The sequence below is a fragment of the Tamandua tetradactyla genome, chromosome 11, assembly GCF_023851605.1.
Source record: "Tamandua tetradactyla isolate mTamTet1 chromosome 11, mTamTet1.pri, whole genome shotgun sequence".
NCBI classification, from domain to species: domain Eukaryota; kingdom Metazoa; phylum Chordata; class Mammalia; order Pilosa; family Myrmecophagidae; genus Tamandua; species Tamandua tetradactyla.
This window is the reverse complement of record NC_135337.1, coordinates 14007303-14031966: the sequence shown is the minus strand read 5'-3', so window position 1 is coordinate 14031966 and position 24664 is coordinate 14007303. Positions and strand designations below refer to the sequence as shown.

The 24664-nt window shown below is 38.9% G+C and overlaps 1 protein-coding gene across 2 annotated transcripts in view; it reads right to left on the bottom strand.

Annotated features, from left to right (window-relative positions):
* Positions 1–24664, bottom strand: part of WDR47 (WD repeat domain 47) — a 142957-nt gene that overhangs the window by 2531 nt on the left and 115762 nt on the right. For both annotated transcript variants that reach the window (XM_077120027.1, XM_077120029.1), the window contains exons 13-14: positions 2284–2415; positions 670–888 (exon numbers count right to left, since the gene is read on the bottom strand). In XM_077120027.1, coding sequence (XP_076976142.1) covers positions 670–888; positions 2284–2415 — 351 coding nt within the window. The remainder of the gene's footprint in view (positions 1–669; positions 889–2283; positions 2416–24664) is intronic.

Here is a 24664-nt window from a genome sequence, read left to right as displayed (position 1 = left end):
GATTTGTTCCTTCTCATCATTCAAGTCTCTGCTTGAATGGCATTTCTCCAGAAACACCTGCTATAACCCTCCTACCTAAAATAGCTTTCCCAACAATCCACCCCAGTCACTATCTTCTACCGTGCTCATTTTCTTCTAGCACTTGTCATTAAATAAAATCACTTTTTTTTCCTTCATTTTCTAGTGACTTCTACAATGTAAATTCCATCAAGAAGGAAGTTAACTGTCTTGTTCATCTCTCTGCCTGGCCCTGATTTGTACCCAATAAAATTTGTTTAACAAATATTTCAAAATAAAACTAGATACTGAAGACATAATTTTGCAGATTGCACAACAATGAGCTTTTAAGCAAAAGCAAGTAAGAGTACATAAATGCATGTTTTAACATCTACCATCATTTAACTCTTGATGGAATGATTCACTGTAATAAATGCTGATTCTTTTAAATATTTTTAAAACTATATGCAATGAAAGTAAGACTGCTAATCCCATTTAATTCATGATTTGTTACAACGCATCTTAATACAGTCCTAATAATCTGTTCAGTAAACATTATAAAACTAAAATTTGAAAAATATTAGATAAGTCAATCATACCAGATTAACGAAAAAGAAGGATCCCAAATAGAATAAAGGAAACAAAAAAGGGAGCAAGGTTGATCTAAATTACCTTGTAGGTCTGTCACCTTTATTTTCATATCGTAAGATCCTGTAAGCAAGTAGTGCGCTCCAGGAGAGAATCGAACGGAACGAACATCACTAGAATGAGGATGATAACTTTGTACCATTCTTCCTCCTCTTATGTCATACAGCATGCAACTAGAATCTTCTTGACCTGTGGCTAAGAGGCGGCCACTGGGATCTACAGCTACAGATGCTACTGCACTCCCTGTGGCAGGGGAAATAAAAGTTTCAATATGGAAAAATCAATATAATTAAGTTGCAATATAGCTAATTATGTTCATTGTATCATACGCTTTTAACTTAATGTAGCGTATCAAAATTTCAGTTATGAACAAATGCAAATTAAGTCACCCAATAAATATCAGAGTTTCTTTTTTTTTTTTTTTTTTAAAGGAAAGACAGAGAGAAGGAAGGAAGGATAGAAGGAAGGAAGGAAGGAAGAAAGGGAAACATTTTTAAACATTTTCTTGTTTTATTGTATTCTGTTTCTCCGTTTTTGTTACATGGGTTGGGGCCGGGAATCGAACCAAGGTCCTCCGGCATAGCAGGCAAGCACTTTGCCCGCTGAGCCACCGCGGCCCACCCCAGAGTTTCTTTTAGGGGTAAGGTATGAAGCAAGATTCTGTGAGAAATAAGAAAATCTACTTCTTGTAATTTAGGAGACTACCCTGGGAGAGATGAGCCAAGCTAGAGAATCTACTTTTTCTAATCCAGTGTTTTCATTGTTGGGTAAGTGTCCAGATATACTCCCATACCCAGTCTAGAGTCTAGTGTAGGGAACAAGAACTAAAACAACAATACAAAATAGTACGAATGAGAAGGAGACATATGGCCATGTGTGATGGAGGCAGAACCTAAGTAAAGGTTGGTTGGCAAATTATCACGAGAACACTACAGACTTCAGAGAAGGTATGATCCTGCCAACACCTTGATTTTGGCCATCTAGCCTCCAAAACTGTGAGACCATAAATTACTGTTGTATAAGCCAACCAGTCCATAGTACTTTATTTCAGCAGTCTTGACAAACTAAGGACCTGGGGTTTATGTGGAGCAATCCAAAATATATAGTTAAATTTAGAAATTGAGGTGTGTATTATATAATACTGTGTGTGTGTGTGTGTGTGTGTGTGTGTGTGTGTGTGTGTTTAAAGGAGAAAGAAAATCTGTATACACACAAACTTTCTGGTTATATATTTATAGAATACTTGTAGAAGAATAAGAAACTTGTACCTTATCAAAAGAGAGCAAAGAATAGGAGTGGGAAAAAAGCAGTATACCCTTCTGTACAATTTGGATTTTTACTATGTGCATACATTTTTTTTAATGTTTTTTTTAAAGGTCTGAGTCCAAAAACGCCCTCCTACTACCAACTACATAATTTGGCACATGACACGTAATCTCCATGAGCCTTGGTTTCCTAGCTTGAATACTTTTTTTTTTTATCAATAAGGTAACAAATGAAAGTATTGTAAAAGAATTGATCATAGTCAATAAAATACCAAGTTTTTATTTTTCACTATTGTTCCTATTTTTGGTGAGCTAATATAATTTTTACAGATCCTTTCTCATATAATCTCCTTTAAATTCCAGAAAAACCTACCAGTGCCATGGAATGTAGTTCCAACAACACGAACACAGCTTGGTACTCGAAGATCCCAGAATCTAACAGTCTTATCCTGGGAACCAGATGCAATCATCCAGCCACTCCAGGTATAAAGTGCTAAAATATGCCCTATAAAATAATATAGTGTGAATATAGTTCAATAAAACTGCTTTTTTAAAAAAAGAATATATTAAGTTATTGCTGTGAATAACTTTTCCATAATACATTCAAAGTTAAGTACTCATTATCGGCCATGTGATGCTCTGGTTAATCAAATATACTATATGATAGATTTTCCATATTAATCCAAAAGATTGGCAATGTTTAAAAAATTAAAATTCAGTAAACTGTATAACATCTAAACTATATTAAACAAACAATCCTCTTTGGTGATTACATTAGTACAGATGGCTCCTTTGTATTTCAGAACATAATTAGAACTGAAAAACATTATCATTTAAAACGACAGCAGAGGTGGGGCAAGACGCTGCAAAGGGAGGTATGGAATTCAGTTTGTCCTCTAGAGCAGCTAGTAAATAGCCAGGGACTTTCTATTTGGGGGACATTCGTGACCAGACACATATTGTACACTGATTTGGAATGGGTGGAAGGGCTGAGATCACAGTGTAGAACTGAGTAAAGTTTCCAAAAACTGAAAGCTGGTGCCCCTCTCCCATTGGCATGGAAGGCTCAGTAGGGAAACTTCACTGTGGGAAAAAGAAGGTACCTCTTCAACTCCAGCTCTTGACAGTGAACTTTGGGGGCTGGTTCTGAAAGGGATTTTTTTTTTTAAACTATTCTAAGTAGCTCATCACAGAAAGCCTCAAGCATTTTCAACTGTCATCCCTGTTCCAGGTAAGCTCCAGTTAATATAGGTCTGAGAGTAACAAATCAAGTAAAGGAGCTAATTCCCTAAATGGCTTATCTTCCCCCAGGAAAGGGATAGGGACTGGACTCAGCTCAAAAAAGCCCGTCCTCAATCAGAGAATTCAGACTCTAGGGGCTAAGCGCTAAACTCGCCTTCCACATCAGCCTCAGTCTCAATCATATTCCTGGCAGCTACAGGGTCAGTTTAGGATGAAAGGCACAGCATCACTTTGTGCGGCTGAAGAGCTGCAGGCTGACAAACACCACCTGCTGGGAAGGACAGGAAAAGCACAAAGTCTAGAGGCGTCACAGGAATCTCTAACAACCTGCTGGGTCTCATCCTGAAGGAAAGAATACTGATTACACCCTCCTCCTGAGACTGGCCTGTTTTGTTTGGGAAAATCTGACTGGGGTCAATGATATCTGGGGAGACCATCTTTTTAAAAAAAAAGTTTCCATTTAGGCAGGGCAAGAACCATAAAGATAAGAACTGAAAAATTATGAACAGTTAAATAGAAGCTATCCTAGAAAATCCTAGGTAAAAGAGTGAAAACAACCTCCAGAACAAACTAATCAAGGAAATCAGATGCTAAGATACCAACAAAAACTTACAAGTCATACTAGGAAAAACAAAGATATGTCTCAACCAAAGGAACAAATAACACTTTAAATGAGGTAGAGGAGTTGAAACAACTAATTAATGTTCAATCAAACATGCCAAATAAAAAAAAAAAAACCAATGAGTTGAGGGACAATAAGGTAAAAGAGATGAAAGATATAAAGATGATATTGAGTGACCATAAAGAATTTGAAAGCTTGAAAAAAATATGGCAGAACTTAAGGGAATGAAAGGCACAAGAGAAGAGATGAAAAACACAATGGAGACTTACAACAGCAGATTAAAAGAGGCAGAAGAAAGGATTAGTGGACTAGAGGACACCAAAAGAACAGATAGGGAAGTGTTCTAGTTTGCTAGCTGCCGGAATGCAACATACCAGAGACAGATTGGCTTTTAATAAAAGGGGATTTATTTTGGTTCTTCAGAGGAAAGGCAGCTAACTTTCCACTGAGGTTCTTTCTTATGTGGGAGGCACAGGATGGTCTCTGCTGGTCTTCTCTCCAGGCCCCTGGGTTCCAACAACTTTCCCCAGGGTGACTTCTTTCTGCATCTCCAAGGGCCTGGGCTGAGCTGCAAGTATTGAGATGAGGAATGCCGAGCTGCTTAGCAGTGCTATGTTGCGATTTCTCATTTAAGCACCAGCCAATTAAGTCAAACGTCACTCATTGCAGCAGACATGCCTCCTAGCCGACTGCAGATGTAATTAGCAACAGATGAGGTTCACGTACCATTGGCTTATGTCCGCAGCAACAAGACTAGGTATGCTCACCTGGCCAAGTTGACAAATGAATCTAACACATGTCCAGCCCTTGTCAACTTGGCAACTTCAAGCATCACCTTAAACAGGTGCAAAAACTTCTCTTCTTGCTGTGGGCCTGTGAATCTCAAAACAAGTTATCTGATGCCAATATGCAAAGGAGGATAAACACCGGATCCATAGGGAGAAACTGGAAGGAAAACTTGCAGGCAAACACCAGTGGATTTCAAAGTCTGAAAGTCATTTATCCTTCGGGTGTAGAAAGTGGCAGTCCTACCCCTTCCAAGGGCCTGTGCAGTGGCCGGCCTCTTTCCAAATCAACCTCGGGGAATATCGAGGAGACCACCTCTGGGCTCCACTCTCTCCAGGCATCAGGGCCACCCCTGGGCTCTGTCATTTCTGGGGCACACGCTCAACCCCTCCACATGGTGGCAGCCAGGCTCTCCCAGTCCCCCAAGGAGCGTTCTACGCCTTTTCCAAGGCCTGAGGCTGCACAACTATTCCACTGCAATGAGAGGGGAGACTCATCCTCGCCCTTCAGGGTAAACTCACCCTCTCCCTGTATATGGGTGGGTCCACTCTCCTGGCCGAGGTTTCTTGGCTTCAGACCTGAGCTTCCATGGTTCTCACTCTGCAAACTCCAATTTTTTCCCTTTTGTGTCCTCCTTTGTCAAGATTGGTAGTAGTTCCATTTACACTAACAGTCTCTTCAAACCCTCCAGGACTTCTCCATCATTCTCTTCACGGTTCCTCCAAAATCTTCCCTTTAGCCATCCAAAAACTGTTTCAACATATCTGGTATTTGCAAACCACAGCAGCACCCCACACTCCGGTACCAAATCTGTTCTAGTTTACTAGCTGTCGGAATGCAACATACCAGAGACGGATTGGCTTTTAATAAAAGGGGATTTATTTTGTTGGTTCTTCAGAGGAAAGGCAGCTAACTTTCCACTGAGGTTCTTTCTTACGTGGGAGGCACAGGATGGTCTCTGCTGGTCTTCTCTCCAGGCCCCTGGGTTCCAACAACTTTCCCCAGGGTGACTTCTTTCTGCATCTCCAAAGGCCTGGGCTGAGCTGCAAGTACTGAGATGAGGAATGCCGAGCTGCTTAGCAGTGCTATGTTGTGATCTCTCATTTAAGCACCAGCCAATTAAGTCAAACGTCACTCATTGCAGCAGACATGCCTCCTAGCCGACTGCAGATGTAATTAGCAACAGATGAGGTTCACGTACCATTGGCTTATGTCCGCACCAAAAGACTAGGTATGCTCACCTGGCCAAGTTGACAACTGAATCTAACTAACACAGGAAGAGAAAGTAAAAATATGAGCATGGTCTCAGGGAATTAAATGACAACATGAAGCGCATGAATATTCATGTTACAGGTGTCCCAGAAGGAGAAGAGAAGGGAAAGGGGGCAGAAAGAATAATAGAAGAAATAATCTCTGAAAATTTCCCATTTATTACGAAAGACATAATATTACAGATCCAAAAAGTACAGCACACCCCAAACATAACAGATCTACAAAGACCTACTCAAAGACATTTACTAATCAGATTGTCAAATGTAAAGACAAAGGGAGAATTCTGAAAGCAGCAAGAGAAAAGCAATGCATCACATACTAGGGAAGCTTGATAAGACCATATACAGATATCTCAGCAGAAACTATGAAGGAGAGAAGGCAGTAGTATAGTGTATTTAAGATTCCGAAAAAGAAAAACTGCCAACCAAGAATTCTATGCCCAGGAAATTGTCCTTCAGAAATGAGAGTTTAAATTATTCTCAGACAAACAGACACTGAGAGAGAAAGAGATCAACTCCATAAGAAATACTAAAGGAAACATTACATGCAGATAGCATAAGAGAGGAGAGAGAGGTCTGGAGAAGAGGGGAGAAATGACTATCAGTAAGGGTAAAAAAGAGGGAAAAAAAAGTATGACATACAAAAGACAAAATGGTAGGAAACATTACTGCCTTTACAGCAATAACACTAAATGTTAACGGACTAAATTTCCTAACCAAAAGACATAGACTGGGAGGCTCTGGGAAGATGGCGGAATAGGATAGGTCGAGTTCACCCCTGTTCCAAGGAACAGCTGGAGAAGGGATGGGAAGGTGACTGAAACGGCAATGTAAGAGTGTAAGTGGCCTGGGAGGATCTGCCATACCATATAGGGAAGCCCTGGTTGCAAAAGCTGAAGAACTAAGATGCAGGGAACCAGAGACCATCCAGTTAATGCAAAAAGTCTAGAGTACCCATTTCCAGATGGAGGCCTGGAGCTCTCAGGAGAGCACAGACAGGAAGACGTGGACTAGGAATTAAGCCAAGCTGTGCTCCTAGAACGCGATAATATCTCATGCACTGCCTCCACCCCACAACCTGCAACTCCCCCCACAACCCATGCAGTTGAACCCCATCACTTGCCCCCATACCGAGCTCCAGTCGCGCCCACCCTGACCCCCCACCCTGTGTGTGTCCATGCGCCCACCTGCCTCAGCCCAACCCACCACTGACACACAGGCACACAGTTCCGCCCTGCCTCTCCAGAGACTTGTGTACCTGTACCCAGCCACTCCACTCCACCTCCCCCTCCTTGCCACCTGCAGGAGACTGCCTGTGCGCCCAAGCCACGACAGCTTACTTCATACCCAGGCCACACTCACCCCCAGCCCTTACAGACATATGAGTGTATAATTTTGGGGTAAAGAGGGAAAATGCTACTGCATGCTATGGGCTACGTTTAATAGGAAAACATTAACAGTACTGTAATACCAGGGGAAGTAATGGGAGGAGGGGCAAGAGTTAAGGGGAGGTTTGGATTTTCTATTCAGTGAGGGTGTGTTTATTGGCAATCTTTCTCCTGGGAATAATGAAATTATCTAAAATCAGATGGACTATTGACTTTGGATGTTATACATGAGGCCCAGAAGATGGAGGTGGCCAAAAGATGCACTGACTGAGAAGTAAACTGAACGATGGTGCATGCATATGATCAAACATGGCACTACTACAAAAAGGAATGAAGTTATGAGGCATGCAATGATGTGAATGAACAGGTGGGACATTTCGTGAGGCAAAATAAGCCAAATATAAAAGAGCAACTATTATATGATCTCATTTAGAAAATAATTGCAAGAAAACTGGGACCTAGACTGTAACCTTGTTTTTTTTTAATTTAAAAATTTTTTTCCAACATACAAACTTGAATATTGTAACCATACGATCATTCCATTCTTATATAAACAATATATATATAAACAATAAACAATATAAACAATAAAACTCACAATATCATCACATAGTTGTGTATTCATCACCACGATCACCTCTCAAGAACATTTGCATCAATTCAGAAAAAAGAAATAAAAAGAAAAAAGAAAAAAATCCATACATACCATACTGCTTACCCTCCCTTTCATTGATCTCTAACATTTCACTTTACTAAATCTATTTTAACATTTGTTCACCCTATTATTTATTTATTTTTAATCCATATCTTTTACTCATCTATTGATAAGGTAGATAAAAGGAGCATCAGACACAAGGTTTTCACAATCACACAGTCACACTATGAAAGCTATATCATTATACGATCATCTTTAAGAAACATAGCTACTGGAACACAGCTCTACATTCTCAGGCAGTTCCCACCAGCCTCCCCATTATACCCTGATTAAAAAGGTGATATCTATATACTACGTAAGAATAACCTCAAGGATAACCTCTCAACTATGTCTGGAATCTCTCAGCCACTGACACTTCATTTTGTCTCATTTTGCTCTTCCCTCTTTTGGCCGAGAAGGTTTTCTCAATCCCTTGATGCTGAGTCCCGGCTCATTCTAGGATTCTAGAATTTCTGTCCCACGTTGCCAGCACACCTCTGGAAGTCATGTTCCACGCAGAGAGGGAGAGGGCAGTGTTTGCTTGTTGTGTTGGCTGAGAGAGAGAGGGCACATCTGAGAACAAAAGAGGTTCTCTTGGGGGTGACTCTTAGGCCTAATTTTAAGTAGGCTTAGCCTATCCTTTGCGCAGTTAAGTTTCATATGAACAAACCTCAAGACTGAGGGCTCAGACTACTGCTTTGTTTGTTCCCACTGCTTGTCAGAATATCAGGAATTCTCCACTTAGGGAAGTTGAATTCTCCCCCTTTCTTGCCACTCCCTCAAGGGGGCTTTGCAAATACTTTTTTATTCACTTTTCAAATCACTCTGGTATTTATCAGGGCATCACTCTGAACAAACCTACAAAATCTCATGCCCTACTCAAGGTTCCATGAACTTACGGTGTTCAATTAAACTGTTCATATAAGTTATATTAGGAGATACATTAGTCAAAATGTAAATTTTGTAACAAATAAACATTTTTTGCTTTAATCTCATACATAAGTTGAAGTTTAAAATATGAACTACCGTCTATTTTCAACACCCTGCAATATTGACATCACTTTGTTCTTCCTCACACCAAAATATTTTTAAATTTGTACAATTAATCACTATCCTTGTACAGTCTATGCATTCCTAGATTATACCATCTCAGTCTTTATCGTCTATCTTTCCTTCTGATTTCATTTGTGCCCCCAGGCCTCCTCCCTCCATCATTCTCACATTCAGCTTCATTCAGTGTTCTAACATAATTGTATTACAGTTAGGTAATACTGTGCTATCCATTTCTGGACTTTTACAATCTGTCCTGTTGCACAACCTGTATCCCTTCAGTTCCAATTACCCAATATCTACCCTATTTCTAATTCCTGATGGTCTCTGTTCCCAACTGAAATTCTCCAAGTTCATTCATTAATGTCAGTTCATATCAGTGAGACCATACAGTGTTTGTCCATTTGTTTCTGGCTAATCTCACTCAGCAAAATGTCCTCAAGGTCCATCCATGTTGTTACATACTTCATAACTTTATTCTGTCTTACAGCTGCATAATACTCCATCTCAGTCTTTATCATCTAAACAAGCTGTGGTATATGTATATACCACAGCTTGTTTAGCCACTCATCTGTTGGACATTTGGACTGTTTCCATCTCTGGCAATTGTAAATAATCCTGTTATAAATACTGGTGTACACAAATGTCTGTTTGTGTCCTTGCCCTCATGTCCTCTGAATAGATGCCTAGCAATGGTATTGCAGGGTCATATTGCAATTCTATACTTAGCTTCCTTAGGAACTGCCAAACTGCCGTCTACAGCGGTTATACCATTTGACATTCCCACCAACAATGGATAAGTGTGCCTCTTTCTCCACATCCTCATCAGCACTTGTCATTTTCCATTTTATTGATAATGGCCATTCTGGTGGGTGTTTATATATTCTGAATACTAGACCTTTATATGATATATGTTTCCAAATATTGTCTCCCAGGGTATGGCCAAGATGGTAGCTTAGCAATGTGCGCGTTTTAGTTCGTCCTCCAGAACAACTACTAAATAACCAGAAACAGTATAGAACAGCTTGTGGACCATGTCAGTGACTGGACACACAGAATATCCCAGTCTGGACCAGCTGCAAGCCTCTCCAGAACCGGGAGTTCCCCAAGACGCTGCGGCCGGCGCCCCTCCCCCACAGCTGCTTCCCAGAGGGGAAAGGAAAGAGACTTTAACAGCATCAGGGGCTGAGTCCAACCAAACACCAATTGTGGCATTAATTAACAAACTCTGACTACTAAAAATAGGCCCCCAGCTCAGGTGACCCTGGTCAAAGCAGAGGTCGCTCATTGGGCTAACGGAAAAAGAAAAAAAGAAAAGAAACAGAGGTTTTCGTGGCTGTGTTTCTACAAAGGCTTGACTGCCTCTGGATTCAGCGGCAGGACTTCTCAGGCATAGGCAGAAAAGCTCCTTTCAGGGCTTGTTTCAAGCCTGTGCCTTCCCCAGGGGAAGGGTGAAGCCCAACTCAGGTGGAATCCCTCCCTCAAGGAATTCAGACACCAGGGCTTGGCAATTTGAAGCCATTTAAACCAGCCTACAACCTCTCCTCTGTCTCCACCACACCTCCAGCAAGGAGAGTCTTCCAAAGTCAAAGGTGCCACATCATCTTATACTGGTGGGATCCGCAGGCAGACAAGCGCCACATACTGGGCAGGATTAGAAAAACAGTCCAGAGACTTCACAGGAAAGTCTTTTAACCTACTGGGTCTCACCCTCAGGGAAAACCGATGCAGGTGACTCCTTCCCCCTGATAGGAGGCCAGTTTCATGGGAAAACCCAGTTGGAGTCTATAATACCTACATAGACCCTCTCCTAAGAGTGGGGTGAAAAAGTCACCATACAAGCAGGGCAAGAAACAAGAAAACAAGAACTGAAAAGTTATCCTCTGTTAAACAAAATCTAAGCTAGAGATCCAGAAAAAGCTGAACTGAAGGTCAAAGAACAGATAGACAACAAACTCGTCTAGCAAGAAAACCCTAGGTAAGAGAAGTGAAAGCAATCTCAAAAATAAATTAATTAAGGTAATTAAATGTCTAGATGCCAGCAAAAAATAACAAATCACACCAGGAAAATTGAAGATATGGCCCAGTCAAAGGAACAAACCAATAGTTCAAATGAGATACAGGAACTGAAACAATTAATTCAGAATATATGAACAGAAATGGAAAACCTCATCAAAAACCAAATCAATGAATTGAGGGAGGATATGTAGAAGGCGAGGAGTGAACAAAAAGAAGAAATGGAAAGTCTGAAAAACCAAATCACAGAACTTATGGGAATGAAAGGCAGAGTAGAAGACATGAAAAAAAACAATGGAAACCTACAATGGTAGATTCTGAGGGACAGAGGATAGGATTAGTGAACTGGAGGATGGAACATCTGAAATCTGACAAGAAACAGAAACTATAGGGAAAAAAAATGGAAAAATATGAGCAGGGACTCAGGGAATTGAATGGTAATATGAAACACACAAATATACGTGTTGTGGGTGTCCCAGAAGGAGAAGAGAAGGGAAAAGGAGGAGAAAAACTACTGGAGGAAATTATCACTGAAAATTTCCCAACTCTTATGAAAGACTTAAAATTACAGATCCAAGAAGTGGAGCGTACCCAAAATAGAACAGAACCAAATAGACATACTCCAAGACACTTACTAATTAGAACGACAGAGGTCAAAGAGAAAGAGAGACTCTTGAAAGCAGCAAGAGAAAAGCAATCCATCACATACAAGGGAAACTCAATAAGGCAATGTGTGAATTTCTCAGCAGAAACCATGGAGGCGAGAAGACAGTGGGATGATATATTTAAATTACTAAAACAGGAAAACTGCCAACCAAGAATTCTATACCCAGCAAAATTGTCCTTCAAAAATGAGGGAGAAATTAAAACATTTTCAGACAAAAAATCACAGAGAGAATTCATGACCAAGAGACCAGCTCTGCAAGAAATACTAAAGGGAGCACTACAGACAGATATGAAAAGACAGAAGAGAGAGGTGTGGAGAAGAGTGTAGAAAGAAGGAAAATTAGATATGACGTATAAAATCCAAAAGGTAAAATGATAGAAGAAAGTACTACCCGTACAGTAATAACACTAAATGTTAATGGATTGAACTCCCCAATCAAAAGACATAGACTGGCAGAATGGATTAAAAAACAGGATCCTTCTATATGCTGTCTACAGGAAACACATCTTAGACCCAAAGATAAACATAGGTTGAAAGTGAAAGGTTGGGAAAAGATATTTCATGCAAATAACAACCAGAAAAGAGCAGGAGTAGCTATACCAATATCCAACAAATCACACTTCAAATGTAAAACAGTTAAAAGAGACAAAGAAGGATACTATGTACTAATAAAAGGAACAATTCAACATGAAGACACACCAATCATAAATATTTATGCACTGAACCAGAATACTCCAAAATACACGTGCCAAACACTGAAAACACTGAAAAGAGAAATAGACACATCTACCATAATAGTTGGAGAGTTCAATTCCCCACTCTCATCAACGGACAGAACATCTAGACAGAGGATCAATAAAGAAACCGAGAGTTTGAATATTACAATAAATGAGCTAGACTTAACAGACATTTATAGGACATTACACTCCACAACAGCAGGATACACGTTTTTCTCAAGTGCTCATGGATCATTCTCAAAGATAGACCATATGCTGGGTCACAGACCAAGTCTCGATAAATTTAAAAAGATTGAAATCATACAAAACACTTTCTCAGATCATAAAGGAATGAAGTTGGAAATCAATAATAGGCAGAGCACCAGAAAATTCACAAATATGTGGAGGCTCAACAACACACTCTTAACCACCGGGTCAAGGAAGAAATTACAAGAGAAATCAGTAAATATCTCAAGGTGAATGAAAATGAAAATACAACATATCAAAACTTATGGAACGCAGCAAAGGCAAAGTGCTAAGGGGGAAATTTATTGCCCTAAATGCCTATATCAAAAAAGAAGAAAGGGCAAAAATTCGGGAATTAACTGTCCACTTGGAAGAACTGGAGAAAGAACAGCAACCTTACCCCAAAGCAAGCAAAAGGAAAGAAATAACAAAGATTAGAGCAGAAATAAATGAAATTGAGAACATGAAAACAATAGAGAAAATCAATAAAACTAGAAGCTGGTTCTATGAGAAAATCAGTAAGATTGATGGGCCCTTAGCAAGACTGACAAAAAGAAGAAGAGAGAGGACGCAAATAAATAAGATCAGAAATGGAAGAGGAGACATAACCACTGACCCCACAGAAATAAAGGAGGTAATAACAGGATACTATGAACAACCTTATGCAAATAAATACAACAATGTAGATGAAATAGACAACTTCCTAGAAAGGCATGAACAACCAACTTTGACTCAAGAAGAAATAGACGACCTCAACAAACCAATCACAAGTAAAGAAATTGAATCAGTCATTAAAAAGCTTCCCAAAAAGAGAAGTCCAGGACCAGATGGCTTCACATGTGAATTCTACCAAACATTCCAGAAAGAATTAGTACCAATCCTGCTCAAACTCTTCAAAAAAATTGAAGAGGAGGGAAAGCTACCTAATTCATTCTATGAAGACAACCTCACCCTCATACCAAAACAAGACAAAGATATTACAAGAAAAGAAAACTACAGACCAATCTCTCTAATAAATATAGATGCAAAAATTTTCAACAAAATTCTAGCAAATCGAATCCAGCAACACATTAAAAGAATTATACATCATGACTAAGTAGGATTCATCCCAGGTATGCAAGGATGGTTCAACATAAGAAAATCAATTAATGTAATACACCATATCAACAAATCAAAGCAGAAAAATCACGATATCTCGAATGATGTAGAGAAGGCATTTGACAAAATTCAACATCCTTTCCTGTTGAAAACACTTCAAAGGATAGGAATAGAAGGGAACTTCCTTAAAATGACAAAGGGAATATATATGAAAAACTCGCAGCTAATATCATCCTCAATGGGGAAAAACTGAAAACGTCCCCCCTAAGATCAGGAACAAGACAAGGATGTCCACTTTCACCACTGTTATTCAACATTGTGTTGGAAGTTCTAGCCAGAGCACTTAGACAAGAAAAAGAAACACAAGGCATCAAAATTGGAAAGGAAGAAGTAAAACTCTCACTGTTTGTAGATAATATGATACCATATGTCGAAAACCCTGAAAAATCCACAGCAAAACTACTAGAGCTAATAAACGAGTAAAGCAAAGTGGCAGGTTACAAGATCAACATCCAAATATTTCCTCGCATTGTGCAGGCTGTCTTTCTCCTTTCTTGATGAAGTTCCTTGATGCAAAAAGTGTTTAATTTTGAAAAGTTTATTTGTTTCTTTAACACTTGTGCATTGGTCTAGGAAACCATCAAACCACCTCCTATTATTTAAGGAGATTTAAATATCTAGATTTAAAGATATTTCCCCACATTTTCTTCTAACAGGTTTATGGTTTTTGATCTAATGTTTAGGTCTTTGATCCATTTTGAGTTAGTTTTTGTATAGGGTGTGAGATATGGGTCCTCTTTCATTCTTTTGCATATGGATATCCAGTTCTCTAGGCATCATTTATTGAAGAGACTGCTCTGTCCCAGTTGAGTTGGCTTGACTGCCATATCAAAGATCAATCGCCCATAAATGAGAGGGTTTACATCTGAACACTCTGTTCATTTACAGTGTCAGTGTATCTGTCTTTATGCCAGTACCATGTTGTTTTGACCACTGGAGCTTTGTAATATGCCTTAATGTCAGGTAGCTTGAGACCTCCAACTTCACTTTTTTTTCTAAGGATACTTTTAGCTATTCGGGGCACCCTACCCTTCCAGATAAATTTGGTTATTGATTTTTCTATTTCTGAAAAGTAAGTTTTTGGGATTTTAATTGGTATTGCATTGAATCTGTAAATCAGTTTAGGTAAAATTGACATTTTAACTATATTTAGTCTTCTAATCCATGAACATGGTATGCCCTTCCATTTATTTAGGTCTTCTGTGATTTCTTTCAGCAATTTCTTGCAGTTTTCTTTGTATAGGCCTTTTGTATCTTTAATTAAATTTATTCCTAAATACTTTATTCTTTTGGTTGCAATTGCAAATGGAATTTTTTTCTTGAGTTCCCTCTCAGATTGTTCATTACTGGTGTACAGAAACACCACAGATTTTGAGTGTTGATCTTGTAACCTGCCACTTTGCTTTACTCATTTATTAGCTGTAGTAGTTTTGCTGTGGATTTTTTTGGATTTTCAACATATAGTATCATATCACCTACAAACAGTGAGAGTTTTACTTCTTCCTTTCCAATCTTGATGCCTTGTATTTCTTTTTCTTGTCTAATTGCTTTGGCTAGAATTTCCAATGCAATGTTGAATGACAAGAGTGATATCCCAATGAATCCCAGAGTGATTCGATCAGTGAGTGGAAAAGTATTTGCAAGGCCCCCTTCGGGGAATGGTGAGAACGGGGAGAAATTCAACTTCCCCAAGTTGAATTCTTGATATTCTCACAAGCAGGGTGGACAACCAAAGCTATAGGCTGAGCCCCCAGTCTTGGGGTCTGTGCATATGAAACTTAACCCCACAACGGATAGGTCAAGTCTACTTAAAATCTAGGCCTAAGAGTCACCCCCAAGAGAGCCTCTTTTGTTGCTCAAATGTTGCCTCTCTCTCCAGCCAACATGACGAGCAGTGTCACCACCCTCTCCCTCTTTGCGTGGGACATGACTCCCAGGGGTGTGGACCTTTCTGGCAACGTGGGACAGAGATCCTGGAATGAACTGAGACTCAGCATCAAGGGACTGAGAAAAACCCTAGAATGAGCTGAGACTTAAAATCAAGGGATTGAGAGAACCTTCTCAACCAAATGGGGGAAGAGTGAAATGAGACAAAGTGTCAATGGCTGAGAGATTCCAAACAGAGTCGAGAGCTTATCCTGGAGGTTATTCTTATGCATTAAGTAGATACCACTTTGTTGTTCAAGATGTTGTGGAGAGGCTGGAGGGAACTGCCTGAAAATGTAAGAGCTGTGTTCCAGTAGCCATGTTTCTTGATGATGATTGAACTATGATACAGCTTTCACAATGTGACTCTGTGATTGTGAAAACCTTGTGTCCGATGCTCCTTTTATCTACCATATCAACAGATGAGTAGAACATATGGAATAAAAATAAATAATAGGGGGAACAAATGTTAAAATAAATTTAGTCTGAAATGCTAGTGATAAATGAAAGTGAGGGGTAAGGGGTATGGTATGTATAATCTTTTCTTTTCTGTTATCGTTTTATTTCTTTTTCTGTTGTCTTTTATTTCTTTTTCTAAATTGATGCAAATGTTCTAAGAAATGATGAATATGCAACTATGTGATGATATTGAGAATTACTGAATATATATGTAGAACAGAATTATATGTTAATGTTTTTGTTCGTTTGTTCTTAATTTTTTTTAATTAATAAATTTTAAAAAAGAAACAATGTTGAATGAAAATGGTGATAGAGGACATCCTTGTCTTGTTCCTGATCTTAGAGGGAAAGTTCTCAGTTTCTCTCCATTGAGGATGATGTTAGGTGTGGGTTTTTCATATATTTCCTTTATCATGTTGTGGAAGTTCCCTTCTATTCCTATCCTTAGAAGCGTTTTCAACAAGAAAGGATGTTGAATTTTGTCAAATGCCTTTTCTGCATTGAGATGATCATGTGGCCTTTCTGCTTTGATTTGTTGATATGGTGTATTATATTATTTGATTTTTCTTATTTTGAACCATCCATGCATACCTGGGATGAATCCTACTTGGTCATGATGTATAATTCTTTTAATGTGCTTCTGGATTCGATTTGCAAGAATTTGTTGAGGTTTTCTGCATCTAATTCATTAGAGAGAATGGTCTGTAGTTTTCTTTTCTTGTAATATCTTTGTCTGGCTTTGGCATGAGGGTGATGTTGGCTTCACAGAATGAGTTAGGTACTCTCCCTCCTCTCAATTTTTTTTGAAGAGTATGAGCAAGATTGGTACTAATTCTTTCTAGAATTTTTGGTAGAATTCACATGTGAAGCCATCTGATCCTGGACTTTTCTTTTTGGGGAGCTTTTTAATGACTAATTCAATTTCTTTACTTTTGATTGCTTTGGTGAGGTTGTCTATTTCTTCTCAAGTCAATGTTGGCTGTTCATGCCTTTCTAGGAAGTTGCCCATTTCATCTACATCGTCTAGTTTATTAGTATAAAGTTCTTCGTAGCATCCTCTCATTACCTCCTTTATTTCTGCGGGGTCAGTGGTTATGTCTTCTTTTCCATTTCTGATTTTATATTCATCTCTCTCTTCTTTTTGTCAACCTTGCTAAGGGTCCATCAATCTTACTGATTTTCTCATAGAACCAACTTCTGGTTTTGTTGATTTTCTCGATTATTTTCATGTTCTCAATTTCATTTATTTCTGCTCTAATCTTCATTATTTCTTTTCTTTTGCTTGCTTTGGGGTTAGTTTGCTGTTCTTTCTCTAGTTCTTTTAAGTGGTCAGTTAATTCCTCGATTTTTGCTCTTTTTTCTTTTTTGATATAGGCTTTTAGGGCAATAAATTTCCCTCTTAGCACTGCCTTTGATGCATCCCATAAATGTTGATATGCTGTGTATTCACTTTCATTTGCCTTGAGATATTTACTGATTTCTCTTGTAATTTCTTCCTTGACCCACTGGTTGTTTAAGAGTGTGTTGTTGAGCCTCCATATATATGTACATATTATTGATTTCCAACTTCATTCCTTTATAATCTGAGAAAGTGTTTTGAATGATTTCAATCTTTTAAATTTATTGAGACTTGCTCTGTGACCCAGCATATGGTCTATCCTTGAGAATGATCCATGAGCACTTGAGAAAAAGGTGTATCCTGCTGTTGTGGGGTCAATGTTCTATAACTGTCTGTTATGTCTAGCTCATTTATCACATTACTCAAATTGTTTCTTTATTGATCCTCTGTCTAGATGTTCTGTCCATTGATGAGAGTAGGCAATTGAAGTCTCCAACTATTATGTTATATGTGTCTATTTCTCTTTCCAGTGTTTGCCTCATGTATTTTGGAGCATTCTGGCTCAATACCTAGATATTTATGATTGCTATGTCTTCTGTTGAATTGTTCCTTTTATTAATACATAGTGTCCTTATTTGTCTCTTTTAACAGTTTTACATTTGAGTCTAATTTGTTGGATATTAGTATAGCTATTCATGCTTTTTTTATTATTATTTGCATCAAATGTATTTTCCCAACCTTTCACTTGCAACCTATGTTTATCCTTGGGTCTAAGATGTGTTTCCTTTAGACAGTATACAGATGGGTCCTGTTTTTAAATCCATTCTGTCAGTCTATGTCTTTTGATTGGGGAGTTTAATCCATTAACATTTAGTGTTATTACTGTACAGACAGTACACTCTTCTACCATTTTGCCTTTTGGATTTTATATATGATAACTAATTTTTCTTCTTTTTACCTTTACTGATAGTCTTCATTTCTACACTCTTCTCCATATCTCTCTCTTCTGCCTTTTCCTAGCTGTCTCAAGTGTTCCTATTAGTATTTCTTGCAGAGCTGGTCTCTTGGTCACAAATTCTCTCAGTGATTTTTTGTCTGAAAATGTTTTAATTTTCCCCTCATTTTTATTTCATTTTATTTATTTATTTTTTACATGGGCAGACACCGGGAATCGAACCCGGGTCCTCTGGTATGGCAGGCGAGCATTCTTGCCTGCTGAGCCACCATGGCCCACCCATCCCCTCATTTTTGAGGGACAATTTTGCTGGATATAGAATTCTTGGTTGGCAGTTTTGCTCTTTTAGTATCTTAAAATGTCATCCCACTGTCTTCTTGCCTCCATGGTTTCTGCTGAGAAATATATGCATAGCCTTATTGGGTTTCCCTTGTGTGTGATGGATTGCTTTTCTCTTGCTGCTTTCTAGATTCACGCTTTCTCTTTGACATCTGTCATTCTGATTAGTAAGTGTCTTGGATTATGTCTATTTGGATCTATTCTGTTTGGGGTACGCTGCACTTCTTGGATCTGTAATTTTAAGTCTTTCATAAGAGTTGGGAAATTTTCAGTGATAATTTCCTCCATTTTTCTCCTCCTTTTCCTTCCTCTTCTTCTTCTGGGACACCCACAAAATGTATATTCCTGCGCTTCATGTTGTCATTCAATTCCCTGAGTCCCTGCTCATGTTTTTCCACTCTTTTCCCTATATTTTCTTTTGTTTGTTGGATTTCAGATGTCCCATCCTCTAGTTCACTAATCCTATCATCTGCCTCTTGAAATCTAGCATTGTAGGTTATCATTGTCTTTTTCATCTCTTCTTCTGTGCATTTCATTCCCATAAGTTTCGTGATTTGTTTTTGCAGACTTGTGATTTCTTCTTTTTTGTTCATTCCTTGCCTTCTTGACATCCTCCCTCGATTCACTGATTTGATTATTGATGAGGTTTTCCATGTCTGTTCGAACATTCTGAATTAATTGTTTCAATTCCTGTATCTCTTGAATTATTGGTTTGTTCCTTTGACTTGGGCGATATCCTCAATTTTCCTAGTATGATTTGTTATTTTTTGCTGGCGCCAGTTTTTTAATTACCTTAATTAGTTTATTTGGGGGATTGTTTTCACTTCTTTTTTACCTAACATTTTTTTGTTGGATGAGTTTGTTGTCTATCTGTTCTTTGACATTCAGTTCAGCTTATTCTAGACCTGTAGCTTAGGCTTTATTTAACAGACAAGAATTTTTCAGTCCTTGTTTTCTTGTTTCTTGCCCTGCCTGAATGGTGCCTTCCCCCCCCCCCCCCATCTTAGGGTCTCTTTAGGTATTATAGACTCCAGTCAGATTTTCCCAGACCAAACTGGCCTCCTGTCAGTAAGTAAGAGTCACATGTGTCAGTTTTCCCTGAGGGCAAGACCCAGCAGGTTGAAAGACTTTCCTATGAAGCCTCTGTACTCTGTTTTTCCTATCCTGCCCAGTATGTGGTGCTTGTCTGCCTGTGGGTTCCACCAGCATGAGTTGATGTGGTACCTTCAATTTCAGCAGACTCTCTCTGCTGGGGGCATCACTGAGACAGAGGAGAGGTTGTAAGCTGGCTAACAGCTTCACTTTTACAGACTTGGGGTCTGAATTCCTTGAGGGAGGGATTCCACCTGAGCTGGACCTCACCCCTCTCCTAGGGAAGGCACAGGCTCCACACAAACACTCAAACAAGCTTAATTCTGTTCATTCCTGGAGCAGTTGGAGCCTGAGAAGCCCTGCAGCTGTATCCAAAGAGTAGCCAAGCCATAGAAACACAGCCACAAAAAAGAAAAGGAAAAATCCTTTTCAGAACAGGACCACTGTTCCTCGGGTTTGCCAATCAAGAGCTTAAGTTGGTATGTTGCTCTGTGTATCTCAGGTCCTATGTCCCCTTCTTTTCCTTCAAGGCCCAGACCCTTTCATGTATTATGTGCTATCCGATTCAAAAAAACCTCTTTTTCTTTTTTTTTTTTTTTTTTTTTCTGTCAGCCCTGACCCCTCTGCGCCAGGGCAAAAACCCACAACCTCAGCTTTGACTCAAGGTTCAACTGAGCTGGGGGCCTATTTTTTTTTTTTTATTAATTAAAAAAAGAATTCACAAAACAATTAGAAATCATTCCATTCTACATGTACAATCAGTAATTCTTAATAACATCACATAGTTGCATATTCATCATTTCTTAGTACATTTGCATCGATTTAGAAAAAGAAATAAAAAGACAACAGAATAAGAATTAAAACATTAATAGAAAGAAAAAAAAAAAACAAAAAACCTATACCTCACATGCAGCTTCATTCAGTGTTTTAACATAATTGCATTACAATTGGGTAGTATTGTGCTGTCCATTTCTGAGTTTTTATATCCAGTCCCGTTGTACAGTCTGTATCCCTTCAGCTCCAATTACCCCTTCTCTTTTTTTTTTTTTTTTAATTAACGGAAAAAAAGAAATTAACCCAACATTTAGAAATCATACCATTCTACATATGCAATCAGTAATTCTTAACATCATCACATAGATGCATGATCATCATTTCTTAGTACATTTGCATCGGTTTAGAAAAACTAGCAACATAACCGAAAAAGATATAGAATGTTAATATAGAGACAAAAATAAAAGTAATAATAGTAAAGTCAAAACAAAACAAAACAAAAACCTATAGCTCAGATGCAGCTTCATTCAGTGTTTTAACAAGATTACTTTACAATTAGGTATTATTGTGTTGTCCATTTTTGAGTTTTTGTATCTAGTCCTGTTGCACAGTCTGTATCCCTTCAACTCCAATTGCCCATTATCTTACCATTTCTACCTCCTGCTGGACTCTGTTACCAATGACAAATTCCAAATTTATTCTCGAATGTCTGTTCACATCAGTGGGACCATACAGTATTTGTCCTTTAGTTTTTGGCTAGACTCACTCAGCATAATGTTCTCTAGGTCCATCCATGTTATTACATGCTTCATAAGTTTATCCTGTCTTAAAGCTGCATAGTATTCCATCGTATGTATATACCACAGTTTGTTTAGCCACTCTTATGTTGATGGAGATTTCGGCTGTTTCCATCTCTTTGCAATTGTAAATAACGCTGCTATAAACATTGGTGTGCAAATGTCCGTTTGTGTCTTTGCCCTTAAGTCCTTTGAGTATATTTCCAGCAATGGTATTGCTGGGTCGTATGGCAATTCTATATTCAGCTTTTTGAGGAACCGCCAAACTGCCTTCCACAGTGGTTGCACCATTTGACATTCCCACCAACAGTGGATAAGTGTGCCTCTTTCTCCGCATCCTCTCCAGCACTTGTCATTTTCTGTTTTGTTGATAATGGCCATTCTGGTGGGTGTAAGATGATATCTCATTGTGGTTTTGATTTGCATTTCTCTAATGGCCAGGGACATTCAGCATCTCTTCATGTGCCTTTTGGCCATTTGTATTTCCTCTTCTGATAGGTGTCTGTTCAAGTCTTTTTCCCATTTTGTAATTGGGTTGGCTGTCTTTTTGTTGTTGAGATGAACAATCTCTTTATAAATTCTGGATACTAGACCTTTATCTGATATATCATTTCCAAATATTGTCTCCCATTGTGTAGGCTGTCTTTCTACTTTCTTGATGAAGTTCTTTGATGCACAAAAGTGTTTAATTTTGAGGAGCTCCCATTTATTTATTTCCTTCTTCAGTGCTCTTGCTTTAGGTTTAAGGTCCATAAAACCGCCTCCAGTTGTAAGATCCATAAGATATCTCCCAACATTTTCCTCTAACTGTTTTATGGTCTTAGACCTAATGTTTAGATCTCTGATCCATTTTGAGTTAACTTTTGTATAGGGTGTGAGAGATGGGTCTTCTTTCATTTTTTTGCATATGGATATCCAGTTTTCTAGGCACCATTTATTGAAGAGACTGTTCTGTCCCAGGTGAGTTGGCTTGACTGCCTTATCAAAGATCAAATGTCCATAGATGAGAGGGTCTATATCTGAGCACTCTATTCGATTCCATTGGTCGATATATCTATCTTTATGCCAATACCATGCTGTTTTGACCACTCTGGCTTCATAATATGCCTTTAAGTCCGGCATCGCTAGACCTCCAGCTTCGTTTTTTATTTTTAATAGTAAGAATTTGTGAATTAATTCCACAAATTTGAACTTGGTTGTGCTCAGCCCCTGCTGCTGGTAAATTCTCTTTCCTTTCCCCTCTGGGAAGCAGCCTGTGGGAGAGGGGCACCAGCCACCATGGTTTGGGGAACTCATGGTTCTGGGTGGGCTCACAGCCAGTCCAGCTGGTACAGACTGGGGCACACTGTATGTCCGGTCACTGATGTGGCCCCAGCAGTTGTTCTGTACTGTTTTTGGCTATTTACTAGCTGCTCTGGAGGATGAACTAAATCCCACACCTCACTAAGCCACCATCTTGGCCCCACCCTCTAGCTTGTAAGTTTTTATAGCAGTCACATTTAGTCTGGAGTGGTAACTGTTATTTCTGGACTTTTAGGGGTTGTTTTATATATGTATGACCTTGTATTTAGAGAAAAGAACAAAGCTGATCAGGTCGGGATTAAGATAACTCAGAATACAGGAGTAAGGAAGACACTGCCTGCATTTTAGAATATCACCTACTCTTTGAGACCAAAGGAAAAAGAGTTTATTTTTTCCAGAATCTAAATTTTCAGTAGCACATAAGCTAACTCAACCTGTCTGGATAGATCATTTAAACAATCCAAAACACATGGGGGCCCAGAATAAGAATGAGAGCCTTTAACCCTGTATCGTTTAATGTAATGCCTGGATACATCCCAGAGTATATTAAGCAGATAATCAAAAAGTACTGGCAAAGTCCCTTCAGGGATGGGGGTGGAAATGATGCAACTATTGAACTTTACCACCAGGGAAACCCCTGATACTGTATCAAACATTAGGGACACCCAAATCAACAGGCCAGGTCCTTGATCTTGAGGCTTGCTTTCATGAAACTTATGTACATAGTCGAGAAGTTTAACTTACCTATAGGTCACATCCAGAGGGCTTCTTCTGTTGCTCAGATGTGGCCTTTCTCCCTCTAAGCCCAACCCTGCAAATGAAACCATTGCCCCCCCCCCCCCAACGTGGGGCAAAATATCCAGGGATGAAAGTCTTCCTGGTGGCATGGGAGATGACCCAGGGATGAGTCTGGTTCTGGCACCGCGGGGTCAACAATGCCATTCTGACCAAAAGGGGGAAAAAGCGTAACAAATAAGGTATCACTGGTTGTGAGAGTTCAAATAGAGTCAAGAGGCTATTGTGGAAGTCATTCCTACACAAGATTCAATTAGACATTGCTAGTATCATAACTTGCTAAACCCCAACCAAGACCATTCCTGCTAACCCTAAAGAATACCTAGGGCACTATATAAGATCCTACAAAGCTTACATTCGCTAGGGTAACTTTACAGAAACCTACACCCTCCAGATGGGTCCCTGGATCAGACAGTCCTGAAACCTAGAAGGCCCAGCCTCTCCAGAACATCAGATAGTTCTATATCTCTACCCCATAATACTGACAGATCCTTCCAACGTGAAAAATTTAGAATGGCCATAGCCCAAATACCCCTAAAGAGAGGGACAGAAAGATCAAAGGTGATCTTGGAGTTTTAAAGAGAAGATAGGATTTAAGAAATGAATATGATTGCTTAATCATTAAACTGATACTTCTTTTAGTCTCCAGTATCTTAGAGCAGCTAGAAATAAAAACCTAAAATTGTGGAACTGTAACCCATGCCAAACTCTGAAATATGTTCTACAACTAATTGTGGTGCTGTGCTTTGAAATACACTGCATTTTTGTATATATGTTATTTTTCTCAAAAAAAAGAAAAAAAAGTTGATTATGATGATAAAAAAGTATTTATGTCTTCTAGCCTCCTTCCTTCTGGAGCAGACAGAAGGAAAAATCCAAGAGGATGGTATGGCAGCCCATGACAATCTGTTCTGTACTACTTGTTAAGGAGTGCCTTGTAACTATTGCTTTTTTATTTCTTTGCTTTGTATATATATTATACAGTGAAAAAAGTAAAAAAAAAAATGCAGAAGGGCCAGCCTTTTCAGAACATCAACTAAGTTTCATCCCCTATCCCATATTATTGACAGCCCCTTCCAACATGAAAAAGTTAGAATGGGCATAGCCCAAACATTCCTAA